Source organism: Pygocentrus nattereri, chromosome 19 (assembly GCF_015220715.1).
Source record: "Pygocentrus nattereri isolate fPygNat1 chromosome 19, fPygNat1.pri, whole genome shotgun sequence".
Taxonomy (NCBI): domain Eukaryota; kingdom Metazoa; phylum Chordata; class Actinopteri; order Characiformes; family Serrasalmidae; genus Pygocentrus; species Pygocentrus nattereri.
Genome location: NC_051229.1, coordinates 27,823,862 through 27,840,925, shown reverse-complemented (window position 1 = coordinate 27,840,925; position 17,064 = coordinate 27,823,862). Strand labels below are relative to the sequence as shown.

The 17,064-nt window shown below is 44.1% G+C and overlaps 1 protein-coding gene across 1 annotated transcript; it reads right to left on the bottom strand.

Moving 5' to 3' along the window:
• Window positions 1-5,265: 5,265 nt before the first annotated feature.
• Window positions 5,266-14,965, bottom strand: cbln2a (cerebellin 2a precursor). The gene is made up of 3 exons (XM_017711741.2): window positions 14,616-14,965; window positions 9,646-9,765; window positions 5,266-8,893 (listed from the first exon to the last, which is right to left on the bottom strand). Exons 1-3 carry the CDS (start codon window positions 14,883-14,885, stop codon window positions 8,696-8,698), a joined length of 588 nt encoding a protein of 195 aa, XP_017567230.1. The 5' UTR covers window positions 14,886-14,965; the 3' UTR covers window positions 5,266-8,695.
• Between the last annotated feature and the right edge of the window lie 2,099 nt (window positions 14,966-17,064).

The window sequence follows — 17,064 nt, the reverse complement described above, 5'->3', positions numbered from 1 at the left end:
ACATTCGCAATTTCCAGGTTTAATCTCTACAGTTCTCACAGGGACTTGGAAGTTAAAAACAGCTCAATCTTTTTTTTTTTTTTTTTTTTGATCATGTTTTCTGTGGGAGAAATGATAATAGCGTAGCTCTTTCATCACAGCCCAAAGTGACCAGACCAAACTAACCAGTCGGCTGGTCTGCACTTAAATCGACAAAACACAATGAATTCCTGCTCATAATAGTCATGGTTTAGTTGGTCACCCAACATGGTCATGCTGGTTGATATACCATGCATACCATTATACCATTATCCATAACATTTGTTGGCTTTGCTGTGCTGGGCTATGCTGTTTTTTTCTAGCAAGGATTTTCTTTACACACTATGAGAGAGTCACAGAAACGTGGATTAAACCTGATGAATACTGCGCATTAAATGAAGCCATGCCTGTAGGTTCTAATTATGTACACAGCCCTAGACTAGCTGGCAAAGGAGGTGGTACATGTGTCATTTATAAAAATTAATTAGACATAGATCAGAAACACAGTCTCACTTTCAATTCTTTTGAAATTCTTTTCATAAACATCACCAATCCTACCACAAATAATGGCGTACGTAACCTAATCAGTATTTATAGGCCACCTGGACCTTATTCAGAATTCTTAAAAGAATTCAGTGACTTTGTTGCTGACGTGGCAGTGAGCACCGAGACAATAATAAATGCAGGAGATTTTAATATTCAGTTTGAGAGCACAGCAGATCCATTAAAAGGGCACTCTCATCTGTCTTAGACTCTGTAGGCCTTACTCAAAACAACACATCACTGTAATCACACTCTAGATTTTGTGTTGACTCTGGGTGTTGACGTACATAATCTAACTGTTCTCCCACAAACTTCAGTAGTTTCAGATCATTAACTAATCTCATATGAACTAGGTCTTAGTGAAAATGTGTATACATCACCCCGTTACTGCATGAAGCGTTCAATAACGCCGGATACAGCTCCACACTTTACTGAGATCATTCCAGACTTATCAACCGTAGCTTTTCCTTCATCAGACCCAACAGAGCTCGACAGATTAACAGACTGCCTAGAAAATACGTTCCGATCACCCTGAGATAACATCCCACCTATAAAAATCAAAATGATGCAACAGAAAAAGCTCCATGGTACAACAATGAAATACGCACCTTAAGAAAGTATGGAAATTAGAGCGGAGATGGCGGCTAACCAAGCTGGAAGTACTTCACTCTGCTCAGCACACCTGTCCTCACTTCTCAAAACATGCTCAGCGTACCTGTCCTCACTTCTCAAAGCACGCTCAGCGTACATGTCCTTACTTATCCAAATCAACAAAAACAATCCTTGAGTCTTTTTTAGTGCAATCGCAAATCTTTCCAAAAACCAGGCAGGATCTGAACCTCAAACACCCGCCAACTATAGCAGCAATGACTTCATGGACTTTAATAACAAAATTGAATATTAGACAAAAAGTTCAACCAATAGCAGTAACCTACCCATCGTCTGGTTCGGCTGAGGACAACACAAGCTGTGGTTATAGAGGAGAGACTGGAAACATTTTTCCCGCTTCAGCAGTCAGAACTAGGAAAAATAACATCTTCCTCAAATTCTGCAACATGCACACGACACGACTCCAACAAACTTATTTAAACAAGTACTACCAGCTATAATTAAACCCATTTTAACGATGATTCATTCTTCTCTTAGCCTAGGTCATGTACCCAAATCATTCAGACTAGCAGTGATTAAACCTGATAAAGAAGCCGAATCTTGACCCCAGCGAGTTGTCGAGCTACAGACCCGTTTCCAACTCATCATTGATTTCTAAGATTTTAGCCCAGCAACTCTGTTCCGACCTACACAAGAACAACATATATGAAAAATTCCAATCTGGTTTTAGGCCCCACCGCAGCACAGAGACGGCTCTAGTTAAGATAACAGATGATGATCTTGCCTCTGATCAAGGCCACGTATCTCTGCTGGTACGGCTCCATCTAAGTGCAGCTTTTGACACTGTAGATCAGAGAGAACTAATTTTGTCTCTTTACTCTTCCTGAGATAACGACTGCCCTCCTGTCCTGCTGAACACTGTTGGAAGACTGACCATCAGGGTCTCCTCCTCACCATCACCAACCCGCTCTCCTGCTCATTTGTGCCACCTGCAATACCATCAGTTACATCACTGTGCCATCCAGATGTACCAGCATTGAGAAGATGGGACTGTTTCAGCTCACTCCCACTTTTCATAAAGACTCAGTCAGAGACCACCTCAGTCAGAGTCCACCTCAATCAGGGGCAACCTCAGTCAGGGGCCGCCTCAGTCAGAGACCACTTCAGTCAGAGATGGCCTCAGTCAGAGACTGCCTCAATCAGGGGCAACCTCAGTCAAAGACTGCCTCAGTCAGAGAGACGGCCTCAGTCAGAGTTCGCTTCAGTCAGAGACTGCTTCAGTCAGAGACCGCCTCAGTCAGAGACCGCCTCAGTCAGAGACCACCTCTAACAGTGCAGTTTCTAAAGCTTTACCATCCAGTCTTCAAACAGAGATCCTCTCAGCTTCTATTTGGTATTTAGCTTATTAAACTGTAAACACTGGTTGACCAGAGGAGGACGGGTCTCCCCTTCTGAGTCTTGGTTCCTCCCAAGGTATCTTCCTCCAGTCTGAGGGAGTTTTTCCTTGCTACCGTCTCCTCTGGCTTGCTCACTGGGGGATTATATGTTGTAACTGTATGTTTCAAACTTCTGTAAAGCTGCTTTGTGGCAACATCATTGTAAAAAGCACTAAACAAATAAACTTGAATTGAATTGAATGAAGTCAATATCAGTCAAGAACATAGAGCCAGATGGATTCGGAGGAAACTGTCTGTCTGTTTTGTTGAAGGAGAATCTCAGGCAGGGTCATCTACATAGCTATGTATTTTTATTTTTATTAACAGTGGCCCTAAAACGCAGTCATACTCCTGGATCCAGCTATTCGATGTCCTTTGCCAGGTGTAGAACTACGTACGACTCTGGGTTTCCAACACTGAGTGGCACTGGCGCTGGATTCTGCAGGGCGGTATATCCTGAGGAGCAGAGTTTGAAATAAAACTCTGCAGGGGATGAAAAAAAGACCCTGCAGTCTGGTAGATCTCCAACAGCAGTGCTTGGCAGTCCTGCTTTAGGGAGACCCACATGGTGTCCAATTCTTTCTGTTCTGTGTCCATCTTCATCTCAGTAGGAGATGAAAACTTTTTATCTCTTCTCTCTGTTTCAGGCTCTTTTTCACACAACACTACTGCAGTGAGTGGAGACTCAGTTCACTAGTCTGAACATTGAGTCTGTAGAAATAAAAATAACTCCACAATCACAGCCGTTAGCATAAAATATGAAAACATTAGAGGCTGTATTGGAATTAAGACTTGATTATAAAGATTCTTTACTGCTCGGCAGATGCTCTGAAGTGATGTCTAAATACACTACATGTCCTCCAAGGCTGTAGATCTGCTCATACTATCTTTCATCCGAAATCAAGGGTATTAATAGGGAGTTTGTCAAGCTTTGCTGAGGTGACAGCCTCCAGTTTTTCAGGGAAGACTTTACAGTAGTAGTAGAGCATCTGAGAAGCTGCTGCCACTCATCTGTGATAAAACGTGCTGTTATAGTGAAATAAGACCCAGTGGCGGTGGACGTCCACACAGCACGTTACAGCCGTCCTGCCTGTTTTCTTTAGTGATTTTATAGCTTAGGTTTTGGTCACGTTGTAGAGAGTGGGGGGATCGCTGTGTCAGTAAAATACCTTCGAAACAAGACGTGTGCAACATAACGCGAAAGCCCTGTTTCGAAATGACTGAGACTGCAGGTGACCTAACAGTGATGCAGTTCTTTCCTGGCAAGTTAAATCTGCAACAAGAGACTGTCAAACACTAAAAGGTTGCGAAGAGGAAGTCACTTGTCTTTCTAATTTTCCCATCCCACCTTAAATGGTGCCTCGTTTGATTTTTGTTGAAAGGACTAAATGGTTCTTCTTAACATGTGTGTTGTGACTCCTGACCTCACCCGGCTTTTAATGCACAGCGTGCCGGTCGGATTTTTCACTCATCCATTTGTGTTGTTATGTACACCTCACAGACTGTCCGGGCACTGCACTTCCCCACTTCCAGGTTCCGCCTTTTGCGTTTCTTCAACGTTACGTTATAAATTAAATATTTAGAAATCGATTTTTGACATTTGCGAATCGATTCAGAATCGTTCACGTCCACATCGCGATGCATCTAAGAATCAATTTTTTCCCGCACCCCTAATTCTTTGTGTCATAAAAGAGCTCTTTAGATTGACTGAGAATGTGTTGTAGATGCTTCTTTATAGAACCTTTTTGAAAGGGATTCTATACAGCACCAAAAAGGGTTCTTCTATTTTAAAAAGCCTAACATTGTAACATCAAAAGCCCCATTTTGGTGCTGTTTAGAACCCTTTTCAAAAACATTCTCTATAAAACCATCTACAGCGCATTCTCCATCAGTCTGAAAAACGCTTTCATGATGCAAAGGACCATTTTATCATTGAAGGGTTCTTTGAGTGTTTATGGTTCTACATAGAACCAGCCATCATTTTTAAGAGTGTACTAACCTAAAGTGATGCAGCAGGAGCCTCTAGAGTGAGATATTCAGGTTTAAAGACGACAGAACCTCCGTCTGATGATGTACCTCAAAGGTGAGAGGAACGTTTGAAAAACTAAACTCATTTGTGGTGGATTTTTGCTGTTTTTCCTCATGTCTGTATTTATTGGCCTCTACGTCAGTGGATTTCTTTGTGGATATGAGGTGAGTGGTTCCCAATTGTTGTATGGTGTATTTGCAAAATGAATGATCGGTAATGTACTGACGGAACACCAACGGACAAAAACACAAGGATGCAAAATCACAAACTGTGTCAAATCGATGAAACTGAGGGATGCAATGCTGCTCTGATAAATGACATAACAAACAGCTTTAGGCTTTGGACTGTGGGAGGAAACCGGAGAACCCGGAGGAAACCCACGCAGACACGGGGAGAACATGCAGACACCACACAGAGAGGACCCCGGTCCCCCGGCCAGGGACTCAAACCAGGCCGTCCTCGCTGTGAGGCAACAGCGCTACCCACCACACCACCGTGCCGACCCAAGTTTAGTCTGGACTTAACCTCCGGGGGATCGATATGCAACCCATTATAACTCAAGAACTCAAGAACCCTAAACCCTAAATTTCTTCACCTTATATTATTTTTAAAAGGACTCCACACTGGAAGAGAGTTGGTCGATGAAAGTTTATTTCCCAAATGAAGGTAAAAGACTGAAGTGAATTTTTCTGTTTTGTGTTTACACTCCCCGGCCACTTTATTAGAAACCCCTCTCTTGTAGCTGCACTTCCTATTGTACAGGTAGAGACTGCAGCTCTGGACACCAGTGGTCCTGTGGTCAGAAAGTGAGTCATGATAAAGAGGATAGAGGACAGATGATAATGATGATTCTACACCAGTATAGTGGTCCTACAATACTGCCCAAAAGTCAGAGACCACCCTTCATTTTCACTCAAAACTGCCAGAGGTATGCTGGTTTTCCATGCAGTGCTGTCTGAGGGCTCATTCCACTGTGGTTTGTGGCCTTGCCCTTTATGCGCAGAGGTTTCTCCAGATTTCTGAATTCTGAATATTATTATGCACCATAGAGGGTAAAACACCTAAAACCCTTGCTATCGTTCATCAAGGAACAGTATTTTTTCAACTGTTGGATTTTTCACTGATGCATTTTTGGCCAAGCAATGAGCTTCGACCCATCCGTGCTCAAAGAGTTCTATATCTTTCCTAGTTGATCCTTTAATCATGATTGCATCACCTGTTTACGATGTTTTTAGACACTTCACAATGTTCTTAGTTTCAAACATCTGATTTTGTACATGTTTCATGAGATATCTCTAAGGAAATTAGATGTAAAATTCCTTGCACAAGGAAGGGGAAAGTCAAAGGAAAACAGGAGTTTTCCCAAACTGGAATGAGATTCCTAACAACCACGCAAGACCTGGTAGACACCAAAACTGCCCCCATCAGATAAACAGCACTTAAAGCTTTCATCTTTGAGTGTGAGGAGAAAATTAAGCTGCTTTACATCTGAAAACATCCACAGATGTTTCTGTCCATCTCAGTGCCCAGAGTGTAGCGGTCAAACAAAGTGGCAACCCCAGAGTCCCGACCTCAAGGTGTTTGGGATTACTTGCATCATGGGAGGCAGAGGTGCAACCAACTCCAAGGACTGAACTTTGGAGGTGTGGAAGAATATCTGGAGATTTCTTTGAAAAACTGAAAGCAAGACCATCAAAAAGAACGGAAGCTGTAATCAAAGAAACTGAGGACAAACTAAATATTGAAAACTGATATTATACTTAATGTTAGAAGCTTTCGTGGAATCTTCTCCATGTCTTCTGCTTTTTTTCCGGCGCTGAAAAATGAGTAACTTGTACTTAATAAATGAAGGGTGGTCCCTGATTTAGGTAAGTAGAGCATATAAAGTGACCAGTGAGTGGAGGTACGAGGTGTTTCTAATAAAATGGCCAGTGACTGTAAGCTTCAAGTCTATTATTTTCCTGCCATGTCCAGTGTGTGGACAAATGAAACTAAGATAATGGTTACATTCCTTGTGTTTATGGCATGATACTCATATTTACATTCAAGTGGTTTAAAGATGCAAGATATTGCTATAGACGGAAGAACAGCGATGAAAAGAAACCATTGGTGCTACGGAACATGTAGGTTTGTAGACTATTATAGAGAGTAAACGTCAAGCACTATACAAACCACAACCCGTGCAAAATATGCTCTTGTATACAAAAAATTATTTAAAACTATAACCTACAGCTACGTTGCATTTGTCATTCAACACGGTTCTTTTACAACACTTTACACACAGTTTGGGTTGTTTGGGTGGGGAAAAAAAAATTCTGAATCCAAAAAAACAAATATTACGGGATAGAATCTCGACAAACAGCAGAACACGAATCCCTTTGGAGTAAAGTCCTCTGGTTACACATCCTCTTCTCAAGCTTTGTGGTCTGGAGTTCTCAGTCCAGTCCTCAGTGACCCTCAGCCAGTCCACACTTCATTTCTGAGCCACGTAATTAGCATCTCCAGCCTGTGCTCGCCAGGATCTGTGTCTGAAGCTCAAACTAAACAAAAGCATAGACTGTATGTGGATCAATCAGGACTCGACTGGAAACTGCTAGAGCAGTGGTCACTAACCCCGCACTTTGACATCTACTGTTCTGCAGAGCTTTAGCTCCAACCCCAATTTATCACACCTAACTACCACACCAACATTTCCACCAATTGTAGTGCGCACCAGTCATTCTGCAGGATTTAGTTAAGGACGTCCAATTTTTGAACTTAAAACAGGTGCAGCATAGAATCTCAGGCAAACTAGGATGTCACAGACATTTCTGGGATTGTTGCAGACCAAAATTCTTGATTTTGCTGCAGCATTTCTGCCAATTTGAGGCAAATTTCGAAGATTATGAGGCTAATATTTATTTAACTTATTTTAAATACAGAAGTGGACATTTTGTGTGATAGTCACAGACCAAAATGCTTGATTTTGCAGCAGCATTTCTCAATATTTGTGTTAAATTTAGAAGATTATGACCTGAAATTTATTTAAGATGTTTTATATGTAGGCTAGATAGTTTCAACACTGTAGAATTTGGGGATTTGGAGACCCCTCCGGTGGAAATATGTGATTGCACGCACCATTTAGTGCTATAGCAGTGCAGGCTGAAGCCCAGCTGCCCACACACTGTATGTTGCTATGATAAAATCTGAGATTTCATTCAAACACTGCTTTTAAATGGCTTTTAAAGCAAAATCTGCACAGGCTATGCTGGACAAGCTATGCTGGACAGGTTATGCTGGACAGGTTATGCTGGACAGTGCTCGTGGGAGATGAATCATTGGGTTCAATAAACTGTGAAGCTCCAGTTCTCCTTGAGAGCCTCTCCTATAACAAGTTAATGAGCTGCACGAACAAGAGTGAGAGGCTACAATCAAGGAGGAGTGGGAATCTTTAAGTTTGGACGCCTCTGGTCAAGTTTTGTTGATTTTCTATGTGAAAATAAGTTAACACATCCTCCACACAGGACACACTTAAATATGGCATTTTCAGCTAAATTTAGTGCACAATTTGTGTTTTTTGGCTAAATTTGACATAGCAAAGCAAAATATTTAATGTTTTATTATTTTCCAATATGATAGACTCAGCAAATACAAAAGGAATGTGCTTTTAAATTGTGCAGTATTTATTTTTACTTTTTAATCCTGTGTTTTCAGAACTGATTATTAAATACATTATTATGAAGCTTGTTTTGTCCACTAATATAGGCATAACAAAATGCTTTGCTTTTTGAATGAAAAAAAATTATTCTAATGTAAATAAGATCGCGTAAAAATACCAGTAGGACAAAGGCGTCTAACTCCCTCTCGATTGTGAAAATTCCAAGCAGAACCTTCTGATTGTTCCCCCCTCATCTCCGTATGGAGTTCGCTGTCTAATATTTATTTTGAGTATTAACACTACACCCTGCTTCATTTCCCACTATTACAGAGCTACTCATGAGTTGGGGTTGGAGGTGAAACGTGCAGGAACATGGATGTCCAGGTGTGGGGTCATTCCCCACTGCTCCAGGGCGTGGGGAAACTAGAGTGGAAACACCAGAAATCCGGAGAACGTGGAGTATTTCCATCCGCCCATCAGGTTCCCTCGCTCCAGCTTCAGATAGAGCCGGTCCTCGCGCTCCAGGTGCAGCAGCACGCCGTTACTCGCCGCCTCGCGCGTCACGTCCTGATCGCCTGCAAAGGCGGAGATTATGGGGTACTCGTTGTGCATCAAGTTCACCTAATGATGAAAAACAGAACAATAGAAACAGGTTTTAATACCACACCTTTAAAGGGTTCTGAAGACCCAGGGAACCTAAATCAGTGTTTTCTTTCTAATCAGGCTAATCTTGTACTTGCAGGCAAACAGTTCACCCTTTGAATAATATTCCAGGCAGTCCTAATCTTGGGCAATGCTTCCGTAAGCATTCCCCTGACCAATCACAGCATGACCAAAAGCCAGACCACCTGTCTGTAGCTGCCTGTCGGCTGCTCAGTCATTTGTCCGTAAATGAACACTGTTCGCTCATCCGTTGTTTCATGTTGCTACGTTTGTTCATTCATTTGTTTGTCTGTCCGTCCACCTGCAGGTTCATGCATAACGTTTAATTGTCCAGTTACCCACAACACACATTAACACATCACCACCACATCAGTGTTACTGCAGTGATGAGAATGACCCACCACCCAAACAGTACCTGCTCTGTGGGGGTCCTGACCGCTGAAGAACAGGGTAATAAAGTATCAGAGAAACAGATGGACTACAGTCCATATGTGAACAAAAAACACAAGCCAAATACAGCAAATCTGTTTTGGTCATTGCAGTATTTAACATAAACGATTAACAGTTCTGTTTTTATATTTTTACGGTTTTAAATCATTCGTCTTATTATGTAATATTCCCAAACTTTGTAGGGATATATGCAAATCAGCCATTATGTCTTATGTGTTGTGCATCATCAGGTTGTGAATATGGGATTCTGGAAGGCTGACCTGAATAGTCTGTCTGTTATAGACCTTCACCACATGGAAGCTGAAGCTGTAGATTCCTCTCCGCGGTGCCGTGAACACGCTGGCCTTCAGATCAAAATGGTTCCCGATGTTGACAAGCACCTGCATGAGGAAAAACACAGCCATGCCTTCAGGAAAGCAACACAGGGAGTTCAGCATCGTTACACGCATTTTAGACCAGCATGCTACGATGAAGGGCAACTTCTTATTCTTCAAAGTGTCTTCAAAGACATGAAGTAAATGACATGGACGCAAAAAGTTTGATGTGAAATGCTTCTTTTTAGAAAAACTAAGGTGAAGTGAGTTTTCTCAGTGGTGGTGACAGGATCTGGACACCTGAAGCACTTAATGCCTCTAAAAGCTGAAAGTTACTACATGAACTGTGCTTATGAATATGACGCGCCCTGCCTGAGCCACTGATTTATGATTGATTAGCTCAATGAGGGGTGATATAGAGGGGAAGAGAAGCACCCTGCTATGAATCAATTCACTCATCTCCACAAAGACAGATTGCTGAGATAAAAACGGATGGCACAGCTGCAGCATTCTTGGTCTCACAAGTAAGTGTACAACAATAAACAGCACTTAAATGACATAAAAAACTAAAATACACAATCATAATCATCTTTAACCGCTTAGCCCAGATCGGGTCGCAGTAGCAGTCGGGAGAGCAGAGAATCCCAGATGACCCTGTCCTCAACTTCCTCCGGCTCATTCCGAGGGACCCCGGGCCGCTCCCAGGTCTACGTGGAGATGTAATCCTTCCAGTGGGTCCTGGACCGACTCCCAGTAGGCCGTGCCTGGTAAACCCCCACCGGGAGGCGTCCAGGGTCCATCCTGATCAGATGCTTGAATCACCTCAACTGGCTCCTCCCAACATGGAGGAGTCGACTCTGAGCTCCTCCCCGGATGTCCGAACTCCTCAGCCTATCAAGTAGAGCGCAGCCCACCTCCCTATGAAGAAAGCTAATTTCCGCTTGTGTTAGCTATCTCATTCTTTCAGTCTTCACCCAAAGCTCATGACCACAGGTGAGGGTGGGGATGACCGCCCGGGAAAGAGAGAGCTTTGCCTTACAGCTCAGCTCCCTCTTCACCACTACAGTCCAGTACAGTGACTGCATTAGTGCTGCCACCTGTCCCAGCCTGCGGCCGATCTCATCATCCCTTTTTCCATCATTCGTCAAAAATACCCCAAGATACTTAAACTCTTTTGCCTGGGGTCCTCTCCCCTCACCTGGAGTGGGCATGTCATCCTTTACATATACAATAATGAGCCAAAATATTATGGCCAAATAATCACAGATCACTCATTATCTCATAGCAGTGGGGCAAGGTGTCAGGCACTGAGATATAAGTGAACAGCAGGTTCTTGTAGCTGACATTTTGGATGTGGGAAAACTGGGCAGGCGTGAGAACCTGGGACCTTAATACGCGGCCAGGACTTAGTAAGGCATGGGAATGAGACCCTACTACGTGGCTGCTGCTTAGTAAGGCATGGGAATGAAATCCTAATGTGGGGCCAGGACTTAGCAAGGCATGAGAACGAGATCCTAATTCATGGCCAGTACTTACTAAGGCATGGGAACGAGATCCTAATGCATGGCCAGGAGTTACTAAGGCATGGGAACGAGATCCTAATGCATAGCCAGGAGTTTATAAGGCATGGGAACGAGATCCTAATGCATAGCCAGGAGTTTATAAGGCATGGGAACGAGATCCTAATGCATAGCCAGGAGTTTATAAGGCATGGGAACGAGATCCTAATGCATGGCCAGGAGTTTATAAGGCATGGAAAAGAGATCCCAATGTGAGGCCAGGACTTAGCAAGGCATGAGAACGAGATCCTAATGCATAACCAGGAGTTTATAAGGCATGGGAACGAGATCCTAATGTGAGGCCAGGACTTGGCAAGGCATGGGAATGAGATCCTAATGCATGGCCAGGAGTTTATAAGGCATGGAAAAGAGATCCCAATGTGAGGCCAGGACTTGGCAAGGCATGGGAATGAGATCCTAATGCATGGCCAGGAGTTTATAAGGCATGGGAAGGAGACCCTAATGCATGGCCAGTACTTACTAAGGCAGGGGAATGAGATCCCAATGCGAGGCCAGGACTTAGCAAGGCATGGGAACGAGACCCTAACACGTGGCGAGGACTTACTAAGACAGGGGAACAAGATCCTAATGCATGGCTGCGGCTTAATAAGGCATGATCTCATTCCCACACATTAATAAGGCGTGGCCACGCATTATTTCTTTTATATGGAATGTCACCAGCAGGGCTCTGTAAGATACCAAAGAGCACTCTCAGAGGTCTTGTACAATCCATGCCTCAGCAGGTTGGAGCAATTTGGCAGCAAATAAAAGACTGACAACACATCAGGCAAGTGGCCATAATGTTTTGGCTCATTGGTGTAAATGTTGGCTGATATTCTCGCCTAAGATGAAAATCCACTTTACTCGTGCATCCCATCAGCATCCATTTTAAGGCTACCGTGAAAAGAAATTAATACGCCAACGACTGTATTTGATATTCAAACCAAACGGGTGTTGCAGTTAGTAACTTCTTATTTTGCAGGCTTGTGTTATCTAACTGACTAACAGTGGTTGGTTAGTGTACTGGTTAACACCTTTATCTTCTACGCTGTAGACTGGGGTTCAGTGCCCCGCCTGGATCAGCACCCTACACTATACCAATAAAAGCCCTTGGACACCTGGAAGAGCACTCCTAACACCACCTTCGCCTAGCTGTGTAAAATGATCAAACTGTAAATCGCTCTGGATTAGAGCGTCAGCCAAATGCCGTAAATGTAACTAACACCAACCGATGACGCAAAAACCAAACCACACCGCTGGCATGTAGTTGTTTTGTCTCACAAGCTTATGCATGGAAAGAAAATGAAGGCAGCAGAGAAACAGAGAGGAGTGAAAGAAGACGCAGGACAGGGAGACGGAGAGAACTGGAGGAAAAGGCTTTTTAAATGACTTGAGAGACAAATATGTTTCCAAAGCAAATCAGACTGTCTCAGCAACAAAAGAGAGCTTTTAAACCGTGATTGATTGGACAGCGTTTCCCGGTTAAAGTATTCAATCAAAAAATATGCAGCTTTCTGATTTTATCGCAGACTGTTCTGACAAGCACAGAGATTTGCCCCCCCCCCCCCCCCCCCCCCCCCCCCCCCCTCCCTTTAATTCTCTGAGCCCCACCTGTGAACGTCTGGACAAATCATATTACATCATATTGTCACAGTGCCCATCTCTAACAGCTCATATAGTTTATAGCTAATCTCATCAGTTGTCTGGATCTGCTTTAACTGATATTTTATCAGTGCTGACACATGCATGACCACCCTAATGTGACCTAGTTAAAGGGGATCTCCACTAATTTTTCAAAATAAGATGTAAACAGACTTGTCCCGAGCGGTTTGGTGTGAAACGCACTGTTCTAGATAAACTGACCGTGTCGGAGCCGCTCACAGTGGTGGTGATAGGAACCAGACGTCCCCCTCTAAAAGCTCCTCACAGTTATTACATGAGACGGTTCTGAATTCACTGCCTGATGACTGAGACACTGTTTTATGAGAGTGTAGTGATAAAATTTTGACCTTAAACATATTTTAATCAAATTAGTTTAATATGTTCAGGGGTAAATGAAGGTGTTCTAAAGCCAAGCCTCTCTTTTCAGACGTTCCACTGTTTTCCCATCATCAACATCACATCTAAACGCAGAAGCGCAGGGACACTGCTGGCTCTGGAGTTGGTTTAGTCGCCGGTTTACTCTCTCTTCCCTCTCTCTCTCTTTCTTCCCTCTGTTTAACTCTCTCTTTCCTTTCTATCTCTCCTTATTTCACTCTTTCCTCCCTGTGTCGACCACTTCTTCTTTTACTCATTTCCTCTCTCTCCTTGCTTCATCCTTTCCTCCCTCTGTGTATCTCTCTCCTTGTTTCACTCTTTTCCTCTCACTCCATTTATCTCTCATTTACTCTTTCCTCTCTCTGTTTATCTAGCTTCCTTGTTTCAGTCTTTCTTCCCTCTCTCTATCTCTCGCTCCTTGGTTCACTCTTTTCCATCTGTTTATCTCTCTTCTTGTTCCACTCTCTTTGCTCCCTCTGTTTATCTACCTCTCCTTGTTTTACTCCCTTTTCTCCCTCTCGCCGTTTATCTCTTTCCTCATTTCACTCTCCTCTCTCTCTCTTTCTGTCTCCTTGTTTCACTCTCCTCTCTCTTTCTGTCTCCTTCTTTCACTCTCCTCTCTCTCTCTTTTTCATTGTTTCACTCTCCTCTCTCTCTCTTTCTGTCTCCTTGTTTCACTCTCTCTTTTTCATTGTTTCACTCTTTTATCCATCTGTTTATCCCTCTCCGCATTTATCTTGTTTTACTCGCTCTCTCTCTCTCCCCTTGTTTTACTCCCTTTTCTCCCTCTCTTTATTTATCTCTCTTTTTCATTGTTTCACTCTTTTATCCATCTGTTTATTCCTCTCCTCGTTTTACTCTCTCTCTCTCTCTCCCCTTGTTTTACTCCCTTTTCTCGTGCGCACAATAAAGGCATTTGCGCATTGACCCACGGCAGAAGGACGCAGTAATGCAGGCAAACAAACAATCCACGCATCTCCTGCACGCGCAGCCTGCATGACAAAGCGTCCAGCTCGCCGCTCGCGCCGCGAGTTCCTGCTTTAAAACGCGCAGCGCTGCGTAAAAACCGGCGCGTAAAAGCGCACAAAGCGCGCAAGACTCGGGGTCGCGTGCCGAAGCGGACTCGGTCTCGGTTCTCGGTTCGGTCTCGGAGCTCTGCAACCATAAAAGAAGACGCTACAAAGAAGATAAAGAAAAACAAAGAGAGGAAAAGACGCCCTGCAGAGACTGGACATCACACTGGTCATCACACTGGTCATGTCTCACAACACAGCAACGGTTCCGCCAAACCAAGCAAGACGACAGAGATCAGAGCAGGACCTGGTCGAAGTAGATGGTCATGGACTTGTTGCTCATCTCGGACGGCTCGTGGTTTGTCCCCCTCACCGCGGAGAAGGCCACTTTGGCCCCGGCCGCGCGCACTGATATCCCGAAGCTCGCGGCCCCCGCGCCGTCCCCGGACGGGTTGGAGTCGCACACCACCAGACACTTCCCCTCCAGCACCACGGGCTCCGTGTCGTTCAGCCCAACAGAACCAGAACCGTAGGCCGCCAGCAGCAGCAGCAGCGCGAGCGCCAGCAGCCTGAGCATGGCGCACGAGCACAAGGAGGAGGAGGAGGAAGATCTCCCGCGCAAAAACGCAAAAGAGGCTTCAGAGAGGAGAATCAGCTGACTGCTCTCCCATCACCCCCCCTCCCTCTCCCTCTCCCTCTCCCTCGTCTCTCTCTCTCTCCCTCCCTCTCTCTCGCCTCTCTCTCTCCCTCTCCCTCTCCCCTGCTTCTCTCTCTCTCTCTCTTTCTCCCTCCCCCGCCTCTCTCCCTCTAATCGCTCTGTCTCTCCCCTAGTTTCACTCCGTTTATCTCTCTTCTTATTCTCATTCCTCTTTCTCTCTCTCTGTTTTTCTGTCTATCTCTTTACCTGTCTGTCTGCCCGTCTATCTGTCTCACTCTATCTATATATCTGTGTCTTTGTCTATCTAGCTGCCTATCTCTCTCTCCCACCACCTGTGTCTGTCCATCTATCTCTCTCTCCCTATCTATCTATCTATCTATCTATCTATCTATCTATCTATCTATGTCTGTCTGTGTGGTTTATCATAAACACTTTTGTGTAAACAGACAAACTGAAATAATTTCACTGCCCAATCAAAATTCAGTCATTTTACAGTTCAGACCTGAAGAACTGATGAAACTGATAATCTCCCTAAACACGGTCTGGACCTGCAGCAGGTCAGACAGACAGTGTGATGAGTGTACATTACAGTACGGACGCAGACTTTATGATAAAGAGTCTCTGAAGTCGGCGAGCTGCACTGGGTGAAGCTGATGGTGTGTTTGACTGAAATATACGATGTTGCTGCTCCATCTAGTGGCGGCGAGCTGTCACTGACACGACTGATGGACCCAGGAGTGCAGCGGCTGTTTAAATCCGGCAGAAACAGATTCGTCAGCTGCACACATTTCACCACTTATCACCACCAGCTTCACTCTCTTTCACCAGTAACACTAAAGATGAAGTGTAGATTTCTGAACTATGACATAAGCATATGGGTATTTCTCTTACAGCTAACTCATTTCAATTATAGCCATTTTAAAATATGGGACATATATTAGTTCTATATAAATAAAATAAAAATAAAGTATTGCTCCCCAACCCATTTGAATTATTATTAAAAACTAATCAGGCAACAAAGTCATAGTTACACATCTCTTAGGACGTATGTTTCTATGTGTAATTACACACCGGTCAGGCGTAACATTCGGACCACCTCCTCGTTTCTACGCTCACTGTCCACTTTATCAGCTCCACTTACTGTATAGCTGCACTCTGTAGTTCTACAGTTACAGACTGTAGTCCATCTGTTTCTCTGATACTCTGTTACCCTGTTCTTCAGTGGTCAGGACCCCCATGGACCCTCACAGAGCAGGTACTGTTTGGGTGGTGGGTCATTCTCAGCACTGTGGTAACACTGACATGGTGGTGGTGTGTGGTGCTGGTCTGAGTGGATCAGACAAAGCAGTGCTGCTGGAGTTTTTAACCACCTCAGTGTCGCTGCTGGACTGAGAATAGTCCACCAACCACAAATATCCAGCCAACAGCGTCCTGTGACCACTGATGAAGGACTAGAGGATGACCAACACAAACTGTGCAGCAGCAGATGAGCTGTCGTCTCTGACTTTACATCTACGAGGTGGACAGACAAGGTAGGAGTGTCTAATAGAGTGGACAGTGAGTGGACACAGTGATTAAACACTCCAGCAGCACTACTGTGTCTGATCCAGTCGCACCAGCACCAGATCAGTGTTACTGCAGTGCTGAAAATGAACCACCACCCAAATAGTACCTGCTCTATGAGGGTCCACGGGAGTCCTGACCACTGAAGAACAGGGTAATAGAGTATCAGAGAAACAGATGGACTACAGTCTGTAACTGTAGAACTACAGAGTGCAGCTATACAGTAAGTGGAGCTGATCAAGTGGACAGTGAGTGTAGAAATGAGGAGGTGGTCAGAACGTTTTGACTGATCAGTGAAATCAGCCATATACCAGATTTGCATATGTGACAGGAAGATGTGCATCAACACAATTAGGACAAAGCTTATGCATATATTACTGGAGAAACTGAAGGTTTTACACTAAACTCCAGAGCCCCCCCAAATTTATCAAACGTTGCTGCAAACTCAGAGCAAAAGTTGTCAGAGCCGGATTTGCAGGATGCCTGACTGATTGTGCCGGAGTTGCGTCAGATTCCGTATCCTGCGTTCACTGCT

What these genes read in the sequence shown, in the direction of transcription:
- cbln2a (XM_017711741.2), bottom strand. Translation starts at nt 14,885, where the DNA reads ATGCTCAGGCTGCTGGCGCTCGCGCTGCTGCTGCTGCTGGCGGCCTAC. An exon ending in TGACCATCTACTTCGACCAG is followed by an intron (nt 9,766 to 14,615) that starts GTCCTGCTCTGA and finishes TTCCTCATGCAG; the next exon opens with GTGCTTGTCAACATCGGGAA. An exon ending in ATAACAGACAGACTATTCAG is followed by an intron (nt 8,894 to 9,645) that starts GTCAGCCTTCCA and finishes TTTCATCATTAG; the next exon opens with GTGAACTTGATGCACAACGA.